Raw genomic sequence first — 26,847 nt, 5'->3', positions numbered from 1 at the left:
ACCGAAATGAAGAAGTATTTTGCAGCCGGTAAAACGGCTGCACATCTCTCTCTCTCTCTCTCTTGTGAAACCTGCGATTTAAAAACTGTTTTTTTTCCCCTTAATTAATTCATTACGCCTATGCCCTCTCTTGATCAAAATAAAATCGTAAAACCACTTGAAAACATTGTTCTAACTGGGTGTCTTTCCATTGTTTGTTATGAATTAACTGGTGAGACCTATAATATATGGTTTTGTATGCTTCAAACACAGTTACAGACATATTTAAAACACCGAATCATTTGTGGGCATGATATTATTGATGATCAACATATGTAGAATAATACATTCACGTCGCTAAATACGGTATTATGACATTTTCCTTGCAAATCTCAATATAATCGTTTATGGAGAGTTTTCACTGTTTTTAAAAGAGCAAGATACTTCAGTTGACGATTAAATTGTAGAGATTGTTTTGAAGATGTTGGTGAAGAGGGTAATGGTGGCATTATTCTACAATTTGATATAATTGATTGTTAAGCATAGGAAATGTCTCCTAATGGATGGTTTTCGGTTGACACATTTTGGTCAAAACAAAAACAAAACGTATGCATATTATAATGGGGCTATTGAGGAAGTTGCTATAGACCAAGCAGAATGCATCCTCGTCATTAAAACCATGTAGACTGTGATCCTTTTGCCAGCTCTTCAACTGATGGAAGTAAAGGATAAGTTGAGCATAAAGACTTGGAAGCCGTCTAACACCGTTACATAGTTTATTCAATCACTAGGAAAGAAACCATTGTGGACAAATGTTGATAACGGCTTGGAAGTAGCACACAGAAGTTTCCGCTACCAACCAAGGAAAGCGAAATTATATGTTACCCATCTTAGCTATTAGAAACACTTTCTGTAATCTTAAAATAGGAATGAAAATAAATTCCTTTAATGTTGATTTAACTGTGCTGGTTACAAAGATTCTGTATTTTTCCCACGTTGTTATCTCTAATCAACTAAGTAAATCTACATTTGTTTAGTTAATTAAGCATATTATGTTTACTTATGTTATTTAAATTTATGACGCGGTGATTTTTAATTTGTACACTATTTTAGTTCTCCTAATACTATGTATTTTCTCTTTTGATGGCTAACTATAACCTAAGTCGTTTGATACACCAGTAAGAATTGCATATTATCCGCGAATATTTTTAACCGTAATTTATTCTTGTGACTTTTCCTACTCTTCCCGGAAACGATATATTTATTGCTTTAAAGATATACTGCAATTCCATTTTGAAAATAGAATTAAAACTATTTTATCAAAATTTTGGAATTTGGAGAATAAGCAAGAACATATATCATTACAACAAAGTTTTTTTTCGCAAAAATAAATAAATAAATGATGCTTTTAAATATCCCCTATGCCTACACAATTCACCACTGCTAATATAGCATTTTGAGGATTTGATCAAATAAGAATTCAGCTTGTTACTAGTGTTTGACGACTTCTTAATAGTAACAAACTTACGCTTTTGTCAGTACTTCATTGATGCCGTTTTTAAAACTTTCATATCGTCAATCAAGATGTTTATCATACTCAGTAGTTTTCGACTTGAATTAAACGTCTACCGACAAAACGATAACTGGTCTAATGTACGTTATAAAATCGATCAACATGCACGAGTTTCGTGTCTGAGCTCACTATCTCAAGAACATGATATATATAAAATCTTAGATTATGTCAAAACAAGTTTTTTATGCTTTGGTGAATCATTCTGAAATTAATACGCTTACTCCCACATCCAAATCAACTACTGTTTACGGCAATATTTTGAATGGCTTTATATTCGAATAAGTTGTACACATTCATGACTTTAACAGACTCGCATTCATGTTCCAAAACGTTTATCAAGTCATTCCAGGTAAAAGGATCAAAGCATCCCTATTAAAGTCTATTTCGGACTAAGAAAACACGCGAACTTACACGTATCAAATATGATTGTATAGATCATATCGTCTCGAGTTTACGCAGGCTATTGCAATCTTTGTACTCCAGGTACACTCTTGCACTGACCATCATCATTACCAATAATAATAATAATAATAATACAGTGTTTGCAACAAACATGCGGACAAAAGATAACAACTCTGACGTGGAAAGAATATTAAAAGATTGAGCCTTTTAAAGTACTACATAATTTCCTTTCCCTTTATCTAATTCGATTGTTATTACTACATAATTACATACTAAGAAGTCTTTTTGAGAAAGTTCACTACGGATATTGAGTCATTAGTTTTGCATCGTAAACACTGTGTATGTGATGATGTAGATGATGATGGTGACAATAACGACGATGCGGGTGATGACGAGACCAAATATAATAAACTCTCTCTCTCTCTCTCTCTCTCTCTCTCTCTCTCTATATATATATATATATATATATATATATATATATATATATATATATATATATATATATATATAAGAATTGCTGTGAAATAGATGATACAAGTCTCTTTCGCCTTACATGTGTTTGATTTTTGTATCGTACGATATTAATACTTATTTTAGAGCTGTATTTACAATTTAAAGCCAATATATTACATTTGAATTAAAAAAACAAACGAACACGCTAACTATATATTTGTAATCGCTGCAAACGAGGCTTCGACGGACACTTTCATGAAGCCGACGCTTCTGTAATTGTAATCCCCTTATTTGTATTTTAATCTGTTTTAAATTCCACGTAAGTTCTATTTTGTCAATTATGTGGAACGTGTGTATGCAATAAAAATACATAAAAAATTCCTAGTATGTATATGACGGGGGTAAGAACTCTTATTTTCAGTATACGTGTAAGAATACGTATGGGCCTAACGGCCTGGAACTATCATCAAACAACTAAAAACGTGTTCGAATAACAAGTATGCTACGCCACCAAACATTTGGCATGTATCTGCAGCCAATGTTCGCGTGAAACAGAGAAATTCAAACTAAACCAACGTCACTAATGCTTGAGATACATCTAAGTGGTCTACTTTAGTAGTACGTTGTGCTAACCAAGATGTCTCTAATAATCTGAATTAAATTAAATATGTCACACGGACTTGAAATATAGGTCGCAATGACCTGATGTTTTAGCGGCAGTGTACGAAGACAAATCCACACGCAAATATGCATCTCTGTAATACCGACAATGCCAAGCAAACTAAATTAATTGCAAAATGTAGCTAAGTCACTGTAATATAAAATACACGTCATAGTAACATTTTTTTACGTCGCTTGGTGTCGTGTTTGCTGTGTTGCATATACATACTAAGCTCAATGGTTATGTTGTTCACAGTATCTGAGAAAATAACCTAAAGCTAAACTTAAAAGGAAATCAATTTATGTAAGAAATTTAGAAGACAGCCAGATTAATTTGGTTAAAAGGTCTTCTACTGCCTAAGATTAAGATGAATCAGTCTCAAAACTTACACGATATCACATGAAACATACATTTTAAGCCGCTGTATGACACGTTTCATAAAATGGTGGCATACCCTCCAAAGCACATACAAATACAAACCTGTGTGACCTGAGTCACGCAATATAAAAGTGACCTAAAACCAAAACTTAACCATGATGTGATGAACAGTACATGACGTATCTGCCACGTTTGAGACAGTGGGTACATCATATTTATTTTGTGTATAAGTTTGAAGCTATATAAAATTTGTGTTCATAGTCTACACTCGGAAAACAAAACAGTTACGCTTTCCAGCAACAAATACATCAGTGCAGTCAGGAATATTTTTATAATGCTCTTTTTATCTCTCATCAGGCCACTTAGTGTGTACCTTTTCACAATATATTTTATGTACAACAAAATCGAATGCTCGCAAAGTCTATTCACCATTTCCCAATGTAAAGCTTTTCTTAGAAATCTCGTCTCTATTGTTTTCACACCTTGTTTGGAAGGACAGTTACATCCGCTCCTGGTAATCAAATTGATTCTTCGCGTAATCAGCCAAGAAATGTACAAACATAATAATATCAGAATTCTTGGTACAAAAGCTTAGAACTCGATCGATGCTTTCTTTAACATCATCATCATCACTATCGATGTAAAGCTTTTTATTCTTATCCTTTCTTTCTTGAAAGCTTTCTAATTTTAGAAACATGTTCAATGAGTGGAAGGCAAGGTATTTTGTGAAAGTCTTTTCTTTTTCGTCATCTCTGTCTTCTCGACTTTGATAATCTCCATTGCATTCTTCTGGCAGCAGGATTGTTTCCAAAAATGCATCTTCAATGCTTCCGTTCTTCCAAACAAAAACACAGTTCTTTAGAAGCTCCTTTCTTGCGTCCAGCCAGCCACTCTGCAAAAACGTGTCGCGTGCGTCTCCTGGCACAATCTTGGAATCGGAAAGTTTAAAGCCAGCAGTATCTATACCATCGTTTCTGTATTCTGGTATTTTCAGTCCTTGCATCGCTTGTTTGTACAACTTACCGATTAATCTCGGGTCAACGTTGCTTAATTCCTTTTCCATGTCGACTTGATTCTGGCTCACGCGTGCTATTTCTATAATTTTCTGTATCGCGTTTGTTTCCTCTTCCTCTGAGAATGCATCATAATCCACTTGTTTGATATCTTTTCGTAATGAAAAGCTCTTTGTTAAACAATTTATGATATTTTTGGTGGTGATTTTCTTGTCCTTCCTTTCTTTCATCCTTGCCTTCTGTAGTAATTTATTGACTCTTTCATAAACATCATTCACACACTTTCTCGACGACTTACTTTCTTTTAGTTTTGTCTCATCCAGTTTGTTTTCGTCTTCTGTTTCTTCTTCAGATTTCACGGATTTATTTTCTTTGTCTTTTTCATCCACCATTTTCCCTGTGATCCCTTGCTCATCCACAGATGTCGCAATATTTCTTTCTTTTTCCTTTTCTACTTTATGTCCCTGTTTTCTTTTTCTGACTTTCTTTTTATTTTTTTCCATGACGGCATCAGCGTCCAAGAGAAATATATGAGGCGTCTTTATTCCTTCACAAAACTCGTGCCATTTATCTTTATTTGTGTGTCCATTAAGCATAGTTATATGCAAAGACGTTAATAGACACTCCAGGTTTTCATAATCCTTTTTTGAAAAACACTGGCCATGCAAACTTTCGTGTAGTTCTGAGACACGAGAAAAAACAGGTCCTGTATAGTCCGGTTTTCCTTGAAGTAAGATATGAGAGAATAATCCACGAACGAAGATATAGTCTGATTCACCTTCAACGAAAAGGACTCTTTTGGCGAAAATCACATTTGCATACATCTCACTGGAAAGAAGGCGGTGCATTTTGTCTCCCTTTCCTTGAATTACTTCTCCGATATTTACAATGTGGTATCGTTGACTGGTTTTTGTTCTATTTGTCTTCGATTTCTCCTTTATCTTGCAGAATTTGAACGTCCGAGGAATAAATGATGGTGAGAGAAACGCAGCGTTGTGCGATATTATGATTATCACCTTGTCTTTTACTCTTGGCAAAATGAGATTGCTCAACCTATGTACCATTTGGGGATGCATACCCCGATCTGGCTCTTCTAGAAGAAGGGTTTTGAACCGTTTGCATGACAGAAGAAGAGAAATGTGCCTAGCCTCCAAGATCCCCTCTGGAACTTTTAAAACACTGATCTCGTGACCCCATTCATCCGTCACCAACAATATTTGGTCGAAACGAAAGTGAAACATTTCTCCACCTGTAAGAGTTCTGAAGATTTTGTCGGCTTCTTCAACGTCATAGACATCATCATTCTTTCCATCGAACCATTTTAATATTTCGCATCTTTCGCCCGCTTCTTCATAATTCATTTTTCCTTGTGTTAAGTTCGCACTGTACGACCATTGTACTCTTCCTAATGCTCTGTATCCAAATGTAAAAACAGCATGGTCACATAAGACTTCAAGATATTTTGCAGCCATAGATGAAGGTCCTGGCGCTTTTTCGGAAATTCTTTTCATAATCTCCTGAACTCGATCCAGAAAATGATTAGGTTTCCAATTCATGCACCTGATGCAGTCTCTCAGATTGCCGATAATTATATTTTCGTCCTCTTTCTCGATTTGGCATTCACTATTACGGGCTGGATTCAAATTATCAATCGGTGTTATAATATCTATATACACTTCACCATTTTGATTCTTAATATCTTCATTTCGATTTTGCGCGCCTTTGTCTTCAGTCTTCCCATCTTCATTTTCGTTTTCATAGTCGGTAAGTACCACAACCTTTGCATATCCACATTTTGGAATGTGAACAAAAGCTGAGAGCAACCTATTGTGGTTATTAAACTTTTCAATATTTTCGTTGGGTAAAAGAAAGTCACATACAACATATGTCTCGTTTTTGTCATCAGGAAAATTTATCTTAAATGTACAATTAGATTCCATAGCCAAACATCTCCTGATCGACTCAAATGCGGCCGACTTTCCAGAATTGTTTTCTCCCATAAAAAAGAAGACCCCATCAGTGTCGAATTTTAACAATGTATCTTCCTCAAACTTAATAAAATTATTTAGTCTTACCGCACGAAGCATATTTCTGTAAAAGAAAAACATGATTTCATATAATGATAATGAGAAATATCCGGGATATCTGCGCTTACATAAATTTACATAAAATAACAGATGTCGTTATGGCTCATCAATTTCTAGGTCAGTACAAATATTTTCCAGTATCAGCAACAAGCTGACATAAACTAGCTGCCACAAAATAGTGTTAAAAGGTTGAATTTCTGTACAAACAGCCATATAAAATGTTGCAAACAAAACCGTTTTTCTGTCTTATTTGTTTGTCTTGTCTGTGTTTTATATTTGCCTTTGAAAAAGACCCGTTAAAGAGTCGAAAGCGCTAGGCTAGCTAGATACTAGTTTCGCAATGTTTGTAGTCAGTTTAATGCATTTATCTTAATCAATCCGTTATATATGCGATCGCTGCTGGATCCAGTGCACTTGAAAGTATTGTTATTAGCCATATGATTTGTATTATATATATATATATATATATATATATATATATATATATATATATATATATATATATATATATATATATATATATATGTATATATATTCATTTCTCGATAACATAATATCAGAAAAGTTAATAAACCATATTAAAGAGGAATTAATTTCAACTTTACATAGGTTCATTTTATTCGTAGTGATACTTGAAAGTCTGAATAGAAACATATTTTAATATGTAGTGACAGATCTACGGAAATTCAGAAGAAAAGAAAATTGATAAATATATGAAAATAGATCGATGCATTCATTAATTGATTTTACAAAAGCAACATATGTAGTATAGACCTTGTGTTTTATATCTGGTCACTCCTTCCAACTGTCATCTTAACTTTTTAGCAACCAATGCCATATCATTCAAACTTTAATGCTATTTTCTTTAGACCATACTTTCTACATCAGATACAAACAGCCGTTTTCATTTTTGACTATTAACACCCTACTACCATCAAATTTACAAGAATATTTCAAACACAAATGCACTACATCTCTCGATACAATTTTTAAAAAACCACCTCCCAGGAGACAACACTTTTGGTTACAACAGTGAACCTAGCAATAAGGTTATGAGACTTTCTACATTAATTATGACGGCCTACCGCTTTCTAGTGGCGAGAACCCACGAAAAACAATATTCACGAAGCTAAAAGAGGAGAACAGATAAGTCATACAAAACGACGTCAAAAAGAGATTTTGGGATAGTTTATTATACAATACATAGGCCGAATTTACACTGAAGTGGCAAAATGTCAACAGTTCTACATTGAATATTATTTTAAAAAATTGAATTATTCAATCGTGACTATGCAAATAACAAATGCAGTTTAGCTAAATTAGGTTTAGATATCGTGTGCTATTGAATGAACTTTGTAAAGATGAAAACCGTGTACTGTGTGACAATTTTAAAACAGGGTCAAGTAGAACATACAATCTGATCTGAGCTATTGTAATTCTTAGTACGACGTTACGAAGTATCATTCAGGTTTGATATTCTTTCACAATGCATTCTTCCAGTTCGTTTCTCAAAAGGTTTAAAGATCACTCATATAATACGTGAAGAAAGAATTTAAATCTGCATTGAAAATTTCAGCCATTGTGTGATTGTGTTTGAGACAGTATAATAACCGCAGCACAACACAGGCATATCTTTTAACGTGGATTGTATCTTCGTGCTCAGTCGTGTTCGAAATTTCACCTCTGCCGAGTAATGAATCTGACAGGTAAAAACCATAAGAGTTATGATAATATTATCTTCTTTGTACATACCGTTTTACGTTGAATTTAAGAACAGAAAACAAATTTATTTATGTAATATTTCTCAGGTTACTCGCAGGTTTCAGATGAGAAGAGTTTGTAAAGATAATATGTATAATTACAGATGGATGAAATAAAAATTTTGTTGATCTTGCTCTTCATATCTTAATTTTCCACTTGTCTTGCCTTCTGTCAATATCTGACTGAGCTAATAAATCAAACGCTGGTAGCAAATATAGCTGGATATGTAATATGTGACAATTTATCAACAGGTGATAATATTAAATTTCAAATATAATTTCATTCTTACCGAGACATTTAAAACTTTACATCGCTTTTCACAGGAAGACAACTAAAATATCTCATGCAGATATAAAATAGTGCTATCGACAAAAGTTGTAGGTTTATTTGCTAAGAAGTAAATTGCAAATACAGCAATAATTCAAAATAAATCACCGAAGTAAAGTTATTTAAAAAATCTACTCTTCCATCACGAAAGTACAATTCGTTGCATAAATATCAAACACTTGTGGGAACAAATTAAACTTGATATAAAAAAAATTATCTGTCTTAAAAGTTTAGTTTACTGAATAATATACATACACCTAACACAAGCATGCATAGATCTAAGTTAATGATGCAGATAACCATAGAATGCAGACATTTTTGACATGCTAGTGTAAGCCGTGCAGCCATTGATAACAAATATATTTTAGCAGTGATATACGTTTCCTCAACATACACTTGACCTAAAATTATGACAATAAAAAGTGAAATAATATACTGAACGTTTCTAATCGATAATCGAAAACCAAAAAATACAATTCTTTATGAAAGGAAATCATTTTGCAATAAAAAATCAAGAACTTGTTGTAGCCCGGTGAAAATATTATGTCGCTAATATTAATGGAAGGTAGAGCAATCTCATAATAAAATTAAAAACAAAATAACTGTGAAGGACAGTTATTGTGACAGCATTTATAATGAAACGAAAATACTTCAAGTTTCTTAAGATGTCTGCTAATACCGTAATAAAATTTAGACTAGAATAACATTTTCAATTATTTTCGAGAATAATATTTGATATCTTTGCTCAGAGACTTTCCGGCAGACAATCTTAAGCTTGTAAGAGAATATTATAAATCTTTTTGATGAAAACGTGTTCAGTGTTTTACACGTTTATTATTTTAATGAGTTTGAAATGCAAAACTAAAATTATCAACGATGTAAAAATTTCAAATGTATATGGATCAATGCTTTTAGAGAAACAAAATAATGCCAGATTCACTTATTACAATTTTTAAGTATTATAAAAGGATGGTTATGTCAATATTGTGATACAAACATTGACCTAACGAAGCATGTACAAACACAGTACAATAGGAGCAAATATTGTTCCCTTATTACTAAATGAAACTGGTGGACGCAATGACGAAATCAGGGAATAGAACCAGAAAATAAATACAAATAAATATGAAAACACTGTAGAAATGGGGCTCAATATTTAAAATGATCAATACAAAGTTACCAAAATCTGAAACAAAAGGATTTAAATCCTCCCCTTATTAGGATACGGACGAGAATAGAAACGGTATTGTTGCCCCAAACTAAACCAACGAGATCATAAAACTAATCAGGCAGTTGCAAAGTAATAACAACAAAAAATGAATGATTTGAGTCCAGTAGAAGTGTAACAATATTTATTAATTAAAGTGGAAGTGAGATACAGTGACCTGTCATTCTGTAGACTAATGTTAAAGAACGTTGCATGTGAACATAATGAACAGAGAGATTGTCTCATTTATAAACATTCGTACTCACATTTCCCAAATTGGATCATATACAAAACATCACGTCTGAATGATCAAAACAGAAGCAATTATTTTTAGTGGTGTAAAGTCTATTGTGAACCACAACCAAATGATAAAATGTATTCACCAGAAAGCAATAAACTTGACTAAAATAGGCACTGATTTAATAGATGTCCAATAAACGCACAGGATATAAATATACTTTAATATGAATTTAATGTATATGCTAATGTCAACTAACAGTAGACAAATGTATATAACCTATTAAATTTATATAGCTATAGCCTGCTAAATTTATATAGCCAGTTAAATTTATATAGTCTGTTAAATTTATATAGCAATAGTCTGTTAAATTTATATAGCCTGTTAAATTTATATAGCTGTAGCCTGTTAAATTTATATACCTATAGCCTGTTAAATTTATATAGCCTGTTAAATTTATATAGCTATAGCCTGTTAAATTTATATAGCTATAGCTTGTTAAATTTATATAGCCTGTTAAATTTATATAGCTATAGCCTGTTAAATTTAACAAGCTATAGCCTGTTGAATTTATATAGCCTGTTAAATTTATATAGCTTTAGCCTGTTAAATTTGTATAGGCTGTTAAATTTATATAGCTACAGCCTGTTAAATGTCTATAGCCTGTTAAATTTATACAGCTATAGCCTGATAAATTTATATAGCCTGTTAAATTTATATAGCTATAATCTATTAAATTTGCATAGCCTGTTAAATTGATATAGCTATAGCCTGTTAAATTTATTTAGCCTGTTAAATTTATATAGCTATAGCCTATTAAATGTATATAGCCTGTTAAATTTATATAGCTATAGCCTGTTAAATTTAACAACCTATAGCCTGTTAAATTTATATATCCTGTTAAATTTATATAGCCTGTTAAAATTTATATAGTATGTTAAATTTATATAGCTATAGCCTGTTAAATTTATATAGTTATAGCTTGTTAAATTTATATAGCCTGTTAAATCTATATAGATATAGCCTGTTAAATTTATATAGCTATAGCATGTTAAATGTACATAGTTATAGCCTGTTGAATTTATATAGCTATAGCCTGTTACATTTATATAGCTATACCCTATTAAATGTATATAGCTATAGCCTGTTAAATTTATATAGCTATAGCCTGTTAAATTTATGTAGCTATAGCCTGTTAAATTTATATAGCCTGTTAAATTTATATAGCCTGTTAAACTTATATAGCCTGTTAAATGTATATAGTTATAGCCTGTTAAATTTATATAGCCTGTTAAATTTATATAGCCTGTTAAATTTATATAGCTATAGCCTGTTAAATTTATTTAGCCTGTTAAATCTATATAGCTATAGCCTGTTAAATTTATATAGCCTGTTAAATTTATATAGTCTGTTAAATTTATATAGCTATAGCCCGTTAAATGTATATAGTTATAGCCTGTTAAATTTATATAGCTATAGCCTGTTAAATTTGTATAGCCTGTTAAATTTAACAAGCTATAGCCTGTTAAATTTATATAGCCTGTAAAATTTATATAGCCTGTTAAATATATATAGCTATAGCCTGTTGAATTGATATAGCCTGTTAAATTTATGTAGTCTGTTAAATTTATATAGCTTTAGCCTGTGAAATTGATATAGCTATAGCCTGTTAAATGTATATAGCTTAACCTGTTAAATTTATATAGCCTGTCAAATTTATATAGCTTTAGCCTGTTAAATTTATATAGCCTGCTAAATTTATTTAGCTATAGCCTCTTAAATTTAACAAGCTATAGCCTTTTAAATTTATATAGCTTGTTAAATTTATATAGCTATAGCCTGTTAAATTGATATAGCCTGTTAAATTTATATAGCCTGTTAAATCTATATAGCTATAGCCTGTTAAATTTGTATAGCTATAGGCTGTTAAATGTATATTGCTATAGCCTGTTAAATTTATATAGCCTTTTTAATTTTTATAGCCTGTTAAATGTATATAGCTATAGCCTGTTATATTTATATAGCTATAGCCTGTTAAATTTATACAGCCTGTTAAATGTATATAGCTATAGCCTGTTATATTTATATAGCCTGTTAAATTTATATAGCTATAGCCTGTTACATGTATGTAGCCTGTTAAATTTATATAGCTATAGCCTTTTAAATTTAACAACCTATAGCCTGTTAAATTTATATATCCTGTTAAATTTATATAGCCTGTTAAATTTATATAGCCTGTTAAAATTTATATAGTATGTTAAATTTATATAGCTATAGCCTGTTAAATTTATATAGTTATAGCTTGTTAAATTTATATAGCCTGTTAAATCTATATAGATATAGCCTGTTAAATTTATATAGCTATAGCATGTTAAATGTACATAGTTATAGCCTGTTGAATTTATATAGCTATAGCCTGTTACATTTATATAGCTATACCCTATTAAATGTATATAGCTATAGCCTGTTAAATTTATATAGCTATAGCCTGTTAAATTTATGTAGCTATAGCCTGTTAAATTTATATAGCCTGTTAAATTTATATAGCCTGTTAAACTTATATAGCCTGTTAAATGTATATAGTTATAGCCTGTTATATTTATATAGCCGGTTAAATTTATATAGCTATAGCCTGTTAAATTTATTTAGCCTGTTAAATCTATATAGCTATAGCCTGTTAAATTTATATAGCCTGTTAAATTTATATAGTCTGTTAAATTTATATAGCTATAGCCCGTTAAATGTATATAGTTATAGCCTGTTAAATTTATATAGCTATAGCCTGTTAAATTTGTATAGCCTGTTAAATTTAACAAGCTATAGCCTGTTAAATTTATATAGCCTGTAAAATTTATATAGCCTGTTAAATATATATAGCTATAGCCTGTTGAATTGATATAGCCTGTTAAATTTATGTAGTCTGTTAAATTTATATAGCTTTAGCCTGTGAAATTGATATAGCTATAGCCTGTTAAATGTATATAGCTTAACCTGTTAAATTTATATAGCCTGTCAAATTTATATAGCTTTAGCCTGTTAAATTTATATAGCCTGCTAAATTTATTTAGCTATAGCCTCTTAAATTTAACAAGCTATAGCCTTTTAAATTTATATAGCTTGTTAAATTTATATAGCTATAGCCTGTTAAATTGATATAGCCTGTTAAATTTATATAGCCTGTTAAATCTATATAGCTATAGGCTGTTAAATGTATATTGCTATAGCCTGTTAAATTTATATAGCCTTTTTAATTTTTATAGCCTGTTAAATGTATATAGCTATAGCCTGTTATATTTATATAGCTATAGCCTGTTAAATTTATACAGCCTGTTAAATGTATATAGCTATAGCCTGTTATATTTATATAGCCTGTTAAATTTATATAGCTATAGCCTGTTACATGTATGTAGCCTGTTAAATTTATATAGCTATAGCCTGTTAAATTTAAGAAACTATAGCCTGTTAAATTTATATAGCCTGTTAAATTTATATAGCTATAGCCTGTTAAATTTATATAGCTATAGCCTGTTAAATTTATATAGCCTGTTAAATTTATATAGCTATCGCCTGTTAAATTTATATTGCCTGTTAAATTTATATAGTCTGTTAAATTTATATAGCTGTAGCTTGTTAAATATATATAGCTATAGCTTGTTAAATTTATATAGCCTGTTAAATCTATATAGCTATAGCCTGTTAAATTTATATAGCCTGTTAAATTTATATAGCTATACCCTGTTAAATTTATATATGCTGTTAAATTTATATAGCTATAGCCTGTTAAATTTATCTAGCCTGTTAAATTTATATAGCTATAACCTGTTAAATGTATATAGCCTGTTCAATTTATATAGCCAGTTAAATTTATATAGCTATATCCTGTTAAATTTATATAGCCTGTTAAATTTATATAGTCTATTAAATTTATATAGATATAGCCTGTTAAATGTATATAGCTATAGCCTGTTAAATTTATATAGCCTGTTCAATTTATATAGCTATAGCCTGTTAAATTTATATAGCCTGTTAAATTTATATAGCCTGTTAAATCTATATAGCTATTGCCCGTTAAATTTATATAGCTATAGCCTGTTGAATTTATATAGCTATAGCCAGTTAAATTTATATAGCTATAGCCTGTTAAATTTATATAGCCTGTCAAATTTATCTAGCTATAGCCTGTTAAATTTATATAGACTGTTATATTTATATAGCCTGTTAAATTTAGCCTGTTAAATTTATATAGCTATAGCCTGTTAAATTTATTTAGCCTGTTCAAATCGGCGAAGAATTATTGCATTTTTTCCAATATGTTACAAATTGAACGAAGTGTGTCGATCGATTTTGGAAATTGAACTATTCTTGATTACGACTGTCTTAAATTGGAAATTAGCAGACACGGGTATGATAAACTAGCAGGGTTGGAACTACTCGGGGTTGCGTACTCATGTCTTCCCTTGTGTTGTATTGTTACGGGTTGGACTCCTATTTTTTTAACGAATCCCTGTGCGTGAATCAGGTCAATTTCTCGTTAACAAGGTTTACACGTAGTCGTATGTTGCTATGAATCGCACGTGCTATACGAATGACTATACAAGTCATGAGTCATATGTTTAATACAATTGTTATGTTTATTGCAATTGATCATGTTTTGTACAACTGAGTACATGGAATATATGTTGTTGTTTCAATTGAGTGCAATTGTGTTGCACCTTATTTGCATGAGATTATAATAATCTTTTATAAGATGAGATTATACGAATCACGTCTTAGTTTTACTGTATCGTGTGTCTTCAATTTTTTTAATATATGTGTCATGTTTGCCGCCCGCGATTACGTAAGTCAGGAACAAAGGAATGGGTTAGCGCAATGAGTATGTCGACCCTACAATGTTACCGCGATTTTGTTTGTACAAGAACCCTTCGTTAGGTGTTATCGCTCGCATATGGATGTTAAAAGCTTTGTTCTAAGAACAAAGGACCCTCAACGCTATTGTAAATCTTTCCGCTTTGACAGATGGCCCGAGGCACGTCTGTTAAGATGAACCGACTGGGGGTAGAATTGCTATCCAGTCAGAACTGAGGAAGGGTGGGGCCATCAATTCGATTCAGAACTTAACAGTCATTTGAACTAATAACGAATTAGTGATTTGTAAGCCGTCGTACTGGTAAAGCAGAATATATTCACTCCGAGGGAGCCACTCGTGATTTGGCGGGAAAACTCTTAGTACATTCTAAGGACAGAAAGCTTCGTAAAGGAAGCTTTTGGGGACAGAGTAGTGAAGTCCCGAGTCTCAGAGAGACAGGATAGAAATAGGCGGAGAACGCCGGAAGGAGAAATAGAGAATAGAATTAGTCGGGGAACAAGCCTCGTTGAAGGGAAGAGAGAAAGAAAGGAGGAGGAGAAAGGAAGACAAAAGGAGAGGAGGATAGGAAGAATCGGAGAAAGCCGGAAGGAGGAAAGCAATTGGCGTAGTAAACTCAGATGAGTAGAAACCAAGTACAGGGGAAAGCCATCTCACACTAAAATCACGTGATGAAATAAGTTGTCACATGGTCGAGAGGAAGCAGATTGGTTGAGAACTTAATATCGTTTAATTTGTATTATGTATTAAATTATTATTTTTTTTGGATTTCACCCTTGTGTTCTTAATTTATTTGTCGGTATTGCTGACTGGGGGCTCGGAGCTTTACCTCTCTCTATCACTAATTTCACTTCCTACAAAAACGAGCCAGGGTGGGAATTCCTCAGTAATTCAAATAAATATTGGAAGCATCCCACCCCAACGACTAACAGGAAGTCACATAGAACTTCACAATATGAATCGCATTTTTCTTTCCCAATTTTCGAATGGTTGTATGAATTATATTTGTATGTCATAAAGTTTCATAAAGTTACGAAATTCATCCACAAATGTTTGTGTGAAGTTATTGAATATGTCGCATGTTTATAGCTTGAAAGAACATCTTGTATATGTTGCAGAGAATATACATTTACTTATTAATTAATTTCATAAACTTCACTCTTTCATCACATTGTGTTGTGTTGTCATTTAATCCAGGCATCCATTCAGTTCAAATCCTGTTACAAACACAAACTTTCTGTGTATCATGTAACACAGATGAATGGAACGAAGCTAAGTAATGGCGGTAAATTCAGAATAAGACTATAATTGTGAAAGAAACCAAATGTATACATACATTTTAGGAGTGCTTGGATATAATTGCGACCGCTCCGGTGGCCTAGTGGTTAGAGCGTCCGCCTCGGATGCGAGAGGTCGTGGGTTTGATCCCCGGTCGAGTCATACCAAAATCTTACAAATTATTTCTAACAACTGCCTCGTTTGGCGCTCAGCATTAAGAGGTTAGTGTTAAGACTGGTCAGCCTGGTGTCAGAATAATGTGACTGGGTGGGACATCATGCTACATGTCTGCGGTATGATGTCCCAGTGCTAGACATCACTATAAACTGTAACACTGCTGACATCGTAGCGATATGAATGAAACATTGTTAAAAGCTACGTTAAAAAAAAAATTCAAATCCAAATCTAATCAATTGTAAAAATTGTTGACATCACTATAAACTGTCACACTGCAGACATCATAGCGATATGAATGAAAAAAATTTTTAAAGTTTAAAACAAATCCAAATCCAAATCCAATAATTGCAAAAAAATGATGATAGACAGCACTATAACTATCACACTGCATTCATCATAGCGATTAAATTAAAAAATTGTTAAAGTTACGTTAAAAAAAATCCAAATCCAAATCCAATTAATTGCAAAAACTGTTTATGAAGAACTTAGTCAAAGAAACCCTTCTTTAACGATATTCGCTAGTGAAGATACAAAAAACGTTTTGTTTCCAATATGATAGATCTTGTTTGTGAAAAGGAGGTTACGGAAGAGAAGAGCGAAGACGAAATTAAAAGCACTAACTACCAAGCAAGACACCGGGTAAGTACAGAGGTCCTGGGGCGTACCTTATTTTACAAATATCGTCATTGTATCGTATGCCACTAATCCAGTTTATCTGGATATGATTCCAATAGTCGTTTGAAAGGGTTTTACCAAATATAATCTTCAATAAAAAAAATTTGATTCAAACTTCACTTGATGAGAAATTAATCAAGCAGATTATCAATATATTAATGACGTCATGATATATTTCAAATTGACTTCTCTTGGTGATTTACATAGCAATAATAAAATGAAAGATATTACAGTGCATTGTGAAGGTTTCGAAAAAAAATGTTTGCATGAATAATTAAAAACTGTATTCATCACATAATTTAGTGTACAAAGACTAGTGCGTGATGCTAGTTTACAAAAAGTAAGGTAGAATTGCCCACAAATTTTGATGTGCTGATAATGATTAAATTTGGAATCAGAAGGGGAATCAACATGACAGAGAATTGATTTTGTTACAGCAATTCATAGCTATTCTAACAAATCGAAAGGACAACTCAAGATAAAGTTAATTCATTATGAACTTATATTCAAGAATCCGTACTTGTCAAGACGTTTGTGAAGTTGAGTCTGATAACAATGATGATTATTTTGATGGATACTACGATATTAAAAGAATTGATGTTATATTAAACGTATCTGATGAAATAATTGAAACTACTTAACAAACTCACGAATGTGTGCGTGTTTATGATTACTACAAATAAGATGAATATCACGATCTAAGGATTGATAAAACAATATAAAAATATTAGTCATCAATTAAAGACTAATAGAGGAACATGGTATTTTCAAGATATCGACAAAGGTCCTATGCAAATTTTAAGAAAAAGAATCAACCAGTTATTATGCAATCGTGTAACTTTCTAGTTATGCAAAAAAGGGGAATAACTTTGTCAGAGCTTTAGGTTGTACAAAAAGGGGGAATAACTTTGCTAGAACATTAGGTTGTACAAAAGGTTAGGAATAACTTTGTCAGAACATTAGGTTGTACAAAAAAGGAAATCGCTGGAAACTACCAAATGATAAACATAAAGATATTCTTTACAGTAACCTCATAGACTACTGTACAACAAAGGTAGCCAGCAAAAAGTCCAGAGGTAATATGAGTTCAATACTTTTACACAAATGAACCATCTGAATTAAAGCAAGAGAAGTAGAAACTAGAATAGATGAATGCCATGAAAGAACTGGCAGTGGTCTACCTGCTGGATTGTATACACTGGAAGAAGAAACAAAATATATAAGTTATGCAGATGAGATGAAAGTAGCTGAATCAAAATAAATATCAGTGAAATCCGTCTTTTGAAAAGTATTACAAACGGATATACAAATAAAAAGAGATATCAGCAAATAAATAGATCCAGCGCATAGAATCGTTGAGTGATACTGCAAGCGAAAAGCACAAAGACTTAGACACTTAATAGATTTTGACATTAACTTTAGAGAAAATATCAGCAAAATAAATATCAAAGTTAAAGAAATTAGGCCAAAGGTTCAAATAACTGATTGAAGAAATGGTGTGACAATTGAAACTGCTTTTACAGCTAAGGCATGAAAACAGCAACGTTGATACAGCAATAGCAGATTTTGCAAACTGTTTGAATGGAGTAGGCAGAGAAATGCTTGAGGTGGTGGTGACCTATTTTTCTACAAATACGTTTGCTTGCAAAGTTAAACAAGGAATGAAATATATTGCAGAGTATTTGAAGTGGCTACAAAGCAGCATCAGTATAGTCTTTGATCACTGGTAATGCAATAAGCTGGTTTGTCAAAGATACTGGGCAATTTTTTTTTTGTATAAGCAGATCATTGTAGTTTGCTGCTTGTAGCATTACTAAGAGTTCGTAAAAAGTGGGAGAAAAAAACTTAACTAGGTAATTAATATTCTACTTTATAATATAAAGTACACCAGCTTGTGTAACCCTGGTGATCATTTTAAACGCCTTCCTATTAATTTATTAATTTATTTTCTATGATCCTTTCTTTTTTGTTTTGTGATGAAAACTGCAAATAAGACTAATCTGTTTCTCTATAGACATACATTAGTATAACTGAATGAACTGCAAGACTTTCACCATCTTTGTCGTTCTTGATTACATAAGTCATACTCGTTTTCTAAATTTTTTTTATATCAGTGACGTCGTTATCTATTATTCGACTAATTGTTACATACTGTTTATCAGCGGCTGTAATTTCATTTTTGTTTTAAAAACAAGTCTGTGTTAATATCAGTATTTATTTTTAGACTAAGTATAGTTGATGACTTACAAGTTACTATTAAAAATCTTTTTTACGAAATAGTTGACACAGATATAAGCCACTAAACCGGTTTGATTAGTACACTTTAAAATTGATAATGTTGATTGAATGGACATAGATATTGCACAGTGCGAGATAAAACGTGAAAAAGAAAACAACCAAATTGCATAGTACAGATGGTAACATAAGATTGTGAAATATATTACTGGCGTTAATCGCATGCAAATATACCAAACTGTGTACAATAAATATACAAGTTTCGTGTCTAGTTTGAGATTAAAACAACAACCCCAAAACAACGGCTGGTTTATGTTCAGTACCATTATCATGTGATCAACCATTTAATTATACTAATAAATATGCCTGTAATAACTGTAATTGTCCTCATACTCGTGAATGGAGATATTTAGAAGGAAAAAATTAAAAAAGTCCGAATGGTCCAAGAACCTGTTGTAAATAGGGAGGGAAATGATCAGTGCTGAGAGAAGTAGAAAATACACATATGAACTAGACAAATGATGGAAATGGGGATGTCATATACACTGCGGTTATAATCAATATAACTCTCAAACAACATCAGATAAAGAAAGAGGATTGGATTTCCTTAGAAGATAGCAAAAGTCTAACAGATAAATGAATATCTCGTCTAAAGCAGAGCATTAAATTATATTTAATATATATTGCAGCTGTTTAAGAAGATAAACAAAACACAAGACTAGCAAAGCCTAGAAACACCGTTCAAGACTGCGTAAAAGAAAAATCGAAACATTAAGTTTAGTTGAACAAGGCCATAACTCAAATAAAAATACATCGTAAGAACATTTCAGGTTTATATGCAAATTTCAGAAGTGAGAATAAACTATGCAGGTAATGGTGATATTATATTTTTTATTACCCATTGATTTTGTGATGAAAATGGATAGTATAGTAATTAAAATAATAATTTACACCAGTCATTAAAATTAATTACTGCTAGAAATACAAGCCACTATATGTACCAACGTGGAAACAATATAATACCAGCAGCTGATAAACAGTTGTACCAAATCGCAAGGAAACAAAAAATTCACTAATAGAACTAAGCCAAGAAAGTGATAGGATGTACCTACTTACATACCCACAACTAATATACACAATCATATACATTTTATACATTAATAAACTGCGAAGACAAACATTTAACTTTCTTAGCATGGCATGGGGGCGGGGGAGAAAGTATGCAGTCAGCATTGTAACCCATTTCTACTATTACCATAAAGTCATGCATAAATCTGAAACCACTGAGATTCCCATTTATAATTAAAACACACTTTCATCACATGGAAAGGTAAAGTCACTTACACAGCTAGCGTTTGCCCACCGACCCTCTCTTTACCTCCTGGCCATTATCTCGTTGGTTTTGTGGAATCCATATTTCATGTTTATTATTCACATTTGATGCCTATCAAATTGATTTCTGTTAATGCCGTTTACTCCGTAATATGGTTTCACGTTTAACGTATATATATATTAAAGAATGCCCTTAAGAGAACAACTTTTGTACTCCCCGATACTAATAACCCCTATGTGTGACAGTATTTTCCATTCGCAAAAGCAATTACTCAGCAAATACATATATTAAGATAACTCATGAGTTTGGCGGGTGGATGAGGGAAAGGGCTGAAGACATATATATGCACTACACAGCGGATTACAAAATGCCGGGAGTTCTAACTACTCAGCTCCGACATTTTTTTGCACCATCGATGAATTCAGTACGAAGTTCATTTTGAACAGACACTTACATGTACTTTGTCTTCTTTTGAACATTGCACTCGATACATTGTGACAACGCCAGGCATCGAACAAACCGCTAAGATACGTATTGTGCCGTTTGTGTTTTCTCCGAGTAAAGTTAGGCGAACAAAATATTTGTTTGTTTGTGTCTTTTTGAAGCTGTGAATTAATAACTGGTCAAGCGTAACTCTTCAGCATTCATCTTAACACAAAAGTAACTGTTTGTAAATATTTTTATCAAATGATTATTTTCATTTAACAGAACCCATCATATAAGAGTGTTAAATTTTGTTGTGGTTAAAAAGAGTTAAGTTCATTATTAATAAAAGAAATAAAATAAAACCTGATTCAGGTTAATTTCTCTGGAGGAGGAGCTTAGTGTCATCCATTTATTTCCATCTGGTTTATGTTCTGTTTGTGACCAGAAGGTTTAATTTTAATAGGAAAAGTAAAGAAAGAAAGATTGAACGCAGTACCATATAAAGGATACTCGTGCTTTTTAAATAAAATGACTTTACTGTTGATCAAGCAATGGAACTGCTGATAAAAGTTCACTTTTACAGTATACTTTGTTTGGTTAACAAAAACAATCTCAACAAACGATAACGTCACAAGGGTATCAAATTATCATTACAAGATAAAGTGTACTGATATTCTAATTTTAAAACTTGACCTTTGTAAAGGTATTTTTTTTTACATGTTGTCGTTGTAACTTGGTCAAATCAATAACCATTTACCGTTGCAACCATATTTACCTACGGTTGCAAATATATTCAAATATCAGTGTAAATGTTAAATTTTCAGTTTATTTTGCTTTATCTGGCCATACTAGATTCTAACTTTGTAACCTTAAGTTAAGCGCTGAAATACCATTACCCTTTCCCACCCCACAAAACCCTTATAATGTTACGGTTTGTACATTTGTATGTTACAGTTGTAACATTACTGTTACAACTGTAACATGCAAGTATAGCCTGGTAACGATACCAGTTACCGCTACAACAATGATATTACTGTAGCAAGGTTGCAATATAATAACATAAATGTACTGTCATACAGGTATATAAATCTTGCTGCCAAGGTAAATAAGAACGTCACAATATATCAATACCATTGCAGCGATTAGAATACCGTTTGAACAAGACCCGTGTTAAAAATACCAATGCAAATGCAGACAAATGTCGTTGCACTGACAAACTTTATCGTTGCAACAATAACTAGATACTAAATCAAGCATATTTTCCCCGATTAGATTTGCCACACATTACATAGTCTTGTACATATCATCTGATTATTGACGGCTTACGACCGGCGACGAGCAGTCTTGGCGCCGTATTTATGAAACTCCTTATCCAGAATACTCCTGTTCGGATTTTAATAACTTGCAATCAATAAACTAATTGGAACACAATATATTTAAACGCAGCAATACGTCTACATACATGTCTGAAATATGTACAGTTTATTTTGTAACATTAAACAAAAAGAAGACTTATTACAAAGGCAATCTGAGTTTGTTTCAGCACTGACGTTAGAGGGGTTCCGTGAATGAGGGGATTGATCTCCAGCTGGTCATGAGATTATGTAGTTGTAAAAGATCAAGAATGGTACTCTATTCCAATGGCGTCACGGAACAAAGATGACCTGCTACCGACTTCACTGTTAACCTCCATATAATATATGCAACATTAATGCATCATAAAGCTTGCAGAGAGAAATGAGAATTTTGTATTAAAGCGACAATCTTCCACAATTTAAAATACATAAATATAAATTTAAGACTTATTAAAGATTTTTTTATACACTTTATGGTATCCCTATTACCAATCCATGTATAAAGTCCCTCTCTTTTGCGTATAGAGCCACCGTTCTTTCTTTTCTCACCCTAGAGCTTAGTACACTGGCCTGTGGTACCAGAGATCCAAATTAAATTGCCATTGACAAACTAATTAATAGCAAATATATATGTTACACTTGAGAAAATAAAAGTTTTCTGAACGTTATTTGACTCGTACAATTATATATTAAAATAAGAGGAAATAAAAGCAAATATGTTGATAACTTGGTCCGAAATTCTTTCTAGGAAAAGTTATTTGTATTTGAACGTACTTGCGTGTGTGTATATATACACAGATTGTGTATATATATACACGTGTATATATATATATATATATATATATATATATATATATATATATATATATATATATATATATATATATATATATATATATACACGTTTACCTGATTTTGTGTCGAATTTATTTCTCGAAACGATGTGGGTTATAGAATGCCTCTAATTCTCTACCAATGATAGAATAATTCTTCTGAATCCATTTTGTTCGCTCACTTCATGTACTTATCTCAGTAGAAGCATTCGATCCATCTGCAAATAAACCCACAATGGCCAACATTTTATAAGTGTACCGCTTGATAATAACATAAAGAGATATATGTTTAGGCATGTGCATGATGGCGTCACTGATAAGCACTGAAAATGTATATACAATAAAAATAATACCTGGATTCACATGTGCATGAGGACTTTACTAATTGCTATAGAACATGTATAGTGCGTCATGACTTGGCAGTTTAACCTTTTATCAGCAAAGCTATAGAAACCTATGGTCTTCTGTATGTATAATGGTATGCGTACGTCGCACTTGTTAGATGTTTATGATATGACCCATGCATATTGTACTCATACAAGCGAATGTATCGAAATATCCATTTTTGTAGTGGATTATGCCCTTATTAATGAATATTCCATTCAAAAGATAAACTGGCTGGCTTATCTGGACGGCCAGTACCAAGTATGAGGTAAAGTTGTCTGTGTTGAGAAGTGGATGAATTCCATGTTCACAGGTGAGCTTTACGTCAGTTAAAAACCAGAGGACAAAAATGTCACATACATACATACATACATACATACATGTATCAGAGGGGCCAATAAAATCCCACCCAAAAGAGAGATTCTGCTCACAATCATTGCCACACAATCTGTTGCATGCATGTATGTTTTTGTGTGTCTATATAACTGTTTACGACCAAGCTATAATTTTAACACCTTCTCATGTATGTGTTGGTATAATTGACTTTAACACTACATATATTGGTGTGTAATAGAGTCCTTATGTGTATTTATCTTCTTTTTATATACTCTGGCCCTAAAGTGCGATAGTACGTTTGTGTCTTTCTAAATATATACATCTAAGTATTGGTCACCACATACGGCATTTTGAATAGTATAGTGCGATGTATTGAATAGTAATCAAAATGGGGTTGTTGGATAGTAATACAAAAATTGTGTGTTAGATAATACTCAATACATATGTGTCAGATATGAATTAGAAGTGTGTTGGTTCGTTGTTATAGGGTTTAACGCCATTATTCAGCACATGATAAGCTGTACATGGCGACCATTACATTTGCTGGAGAAAGAACCCAGGAAACCCAAGAAGAAAAACCCGACCCACGGGGAACTAATGGCAAGTTTTCTCACATATCTAAGTTTACCAAGCCTGAGGCTCGAACCAAGTCAGACAGTTGATAAGTCAGTGATCTGTAAAGGCGAGAGCTTTAAATCACTCGGCCACACGGTGGTGGTCAAAAGTGGGTGTTGGATAGTAATTAAAAGGTGGGTATTGTATAATATCTAAAAATGTTGACGTTACATTTCCACATAGAAACAAACAGTGAAGAGTGTATCAAAAGGTAGGTGATGGATAGTAATGTGTGACTGTATATAAAAAATTGGGTGCTGTATGATAGGATGTATGGTGCATTGTAATAAAAGCGGTTGCTGTAATGTGAGGAGGCGTGCATGATTGTATATCAATTAGCGGGGGCTGGAGGGTAAGGTGTGTGTTAGAATGTACTCAAAAATCGGTTTCCGGACAGTAGGTTATTTGTGTTGGATCTTATAATGAATAGTATCGTGTATTTGTTTGTTGTATATGTGTGTGCGAATGTAATAAAAATCTAGGTCCTGGATGGTAGGGTATACGTTTGGGATTGTATTCAAAACGAGGGTGCTGGATAGTAGATGTGTGTGTTTGATTGAAATAAGAAAAATGGATGGGTCGTGTTGGAATGTATATGAATATTTTAGCATTAGCATTCCCGTTATAACCCCTAAGTAACAGTTCCATGCTAAATTCCCGTTGTTCCCCCAATTAACATTCCGATGTTAAATTCCCGACTTGTCCAATAAATATTTCTAACAAACTATCACTAAAAACAATGAACTCTACCATCGTGCCCCAGAAATGCCTCCGGTATATTAAACCTATCGATACTTTTAATATATAACATTCCCGTTTCACCCCAGAGTGGCTCCCGCACTTAAACCTACATTCAAAGTGTTATGTGTCTCACGTAACTCATGTATAACTACATAAAGTTCAACAAAAAAAAACATGTTCTATTGTTTCCGCATACATATGAAAAGCATTTGTCACATTTAAGCAACTAAATGTAATCTGTTTTTAAATGGCTTACCCACAAACATTTAGCAATGCGTTTAAAGATGTCTCTTTTTTGGGGATGGTACATAAATTTCAGATTAGCCCATTATCAGTCATAATATATGTCGACGCGCCTGTTATATAGTGTTTGAACTTCGCGTGGTCTTATGATGTTTTTAAAGTTTTTAGATAAACCCACTACAGTAGTGGCTAGCTGTATTTAATTTATTCCACGTCTGTAAGGAATTTGTGCAGTGAACATACATTTCCAGTTTTAAGTGAGTTTCTGTCTCGTGGTTTTCTTTGATCGCAAAATTTAAATTTGGGATGGAAATTTGTTTCGGTTGAGTGAGGAAAAATTTGACATTAAAGTAGAAAAATATATCGGTCTCGCTGCGATTCCGGTTTCTTAAAGTTTCGTGTTTCAGGAACTTACATATAATTTTTTTTAATATTTTTTTTAAAAAAAAATACATTACTTTGGGGAGATAGTATTGTCACCTATTGCAGAGCTGACCGATAGTTCTCCCAGTCAACATGTATGTGCCCACATCCAACTTGACCTCATAGATGGTATCGGCCAACCAGAATGACCGACCGGTATACCTTTTCAGTGGAATTACCATTAATAGGGGCATTATCAACAACTAAATTGGGCAATTCATTGCATCAACTTGCATGCTAAGTATGCAGGAATATGCATCTATCGGAGAAAAGATTAAACTTACAAGTCATGATACCCCAACCATGTTCTTTACCTGTCAGTTACGTCATCATGCACGTGCTAATGAAGGAAGTTTTTAAATGTTATATGACTGTAGAATACTTATAGGTCACTGCATTTGTATGGGAAAATATGAACGAGTTTTTCGGCTGAAAATACTGCACGACCTTGGGAGTGCAGTATGTCCATCCGACAAAACGAGTTCATATTTTCCCCAAATAATGCAGTAACCTTTTAAGTATTCTATCTAAGGCTAAATTATATAAATAAAATACACTACAAGAAACAAAGTAACTGAATGTATGCCGTATTCGAAACTAAATACACATTAAATACACAATTGCATATTCATCATTACACAACAACATTAATGCTGCGCACATAACTCCGCCCAAATAAATTTGAATTTAATCGCGCGCTAGACGTAACTTTCGGGGGAAAAAAGGCGTGTCTAGTTAAAATTGAAATTCGGAGTCATATTGTGAATGAATGCGCATGAATATTGTGAATGAATGAATGAATGAATGCGCATCACAACTACTTTTCCATTTGATCTGGAATGAATAGATT

General features: G+C 32.5%; 1 protein-coding gene and 2 non-coding genes across 3 annotated transcripts; all 3 read right to left on the bottom strand.

Annotated features, from left to right (window-relative positions):
- Nucleotides 1–738: 738 nt before the first annotated feature.
- Nucleotides 739–23,469, bottom strand: LOC149808481 (uncharacterized). Its single transcript, XM_089977972.1, has 2 exons — nt 23,332–23,469; nt 739–6,550 (listed from the first exon to the last, which is right to left on the bottom strand). The coding sequence occupies exon 2, from the start codon at nt 6,544–6,546 to the stop codon at nt 3,946–3,948; it is 2,601 nt and encodes an 866-aa protein (XP_089834098.1). The 5' UTR covers nt 6,547–6,550; nt 23,332–23,469; the 3' UTR covers nt 739–3,945.
- On the bottom strand, nt 11,858–11,920 carry LOC149808483 (small nucleolar RNA snoR109). The gene has a single exon (XR_016413477.1). It is a non-coding gene; the product is annotated as a small nucleolar RNA snoR109 (small nucleolar RNA).
- LOC149808482 (small nucleolar RNA snoR109) lies at nt 13,160–13,222 on the bottom strand. The gene has a single exon (XR_016413476.1). It is a non-coding gene; the product is annotated as a small nucleolar RNA snoR109 (small nucleolar RNA).
- Nucleotides 23,470–26,847: the final 3,378 nt, after the last annotated feature.

This window comes from Sinohyriopsis cumingii, chromosome 1 (assembly GCF_028554795.1).
Source record: "Sinohyriopsis cumingii isolate HCF-2022 chromosome 1, ASM2855479v2, whole genome shotgun sequence".
Classification (NCBI taxonomy): domain Eukaryota; kingdom Metazoa; phylum Mollusca; class Bivalvia; order Unionida; family Unionidae; genus Sinohyriopsis; species Sinohyriopsis cumingii.
Note: the sequence above shows the minus strand (reverse complement) of the source record. Positions and strands in the feature narration are given on the sequence as shown.

Coding starts and splice junctions, on each gene's coding strand:
- LOC149808481 (XM_089977972.1), bottom strand. CDS start 6,546: ATGCTTCGTGCGGTAAGACTAAATAATTTTATTAAGTTTGAGGAAGAT.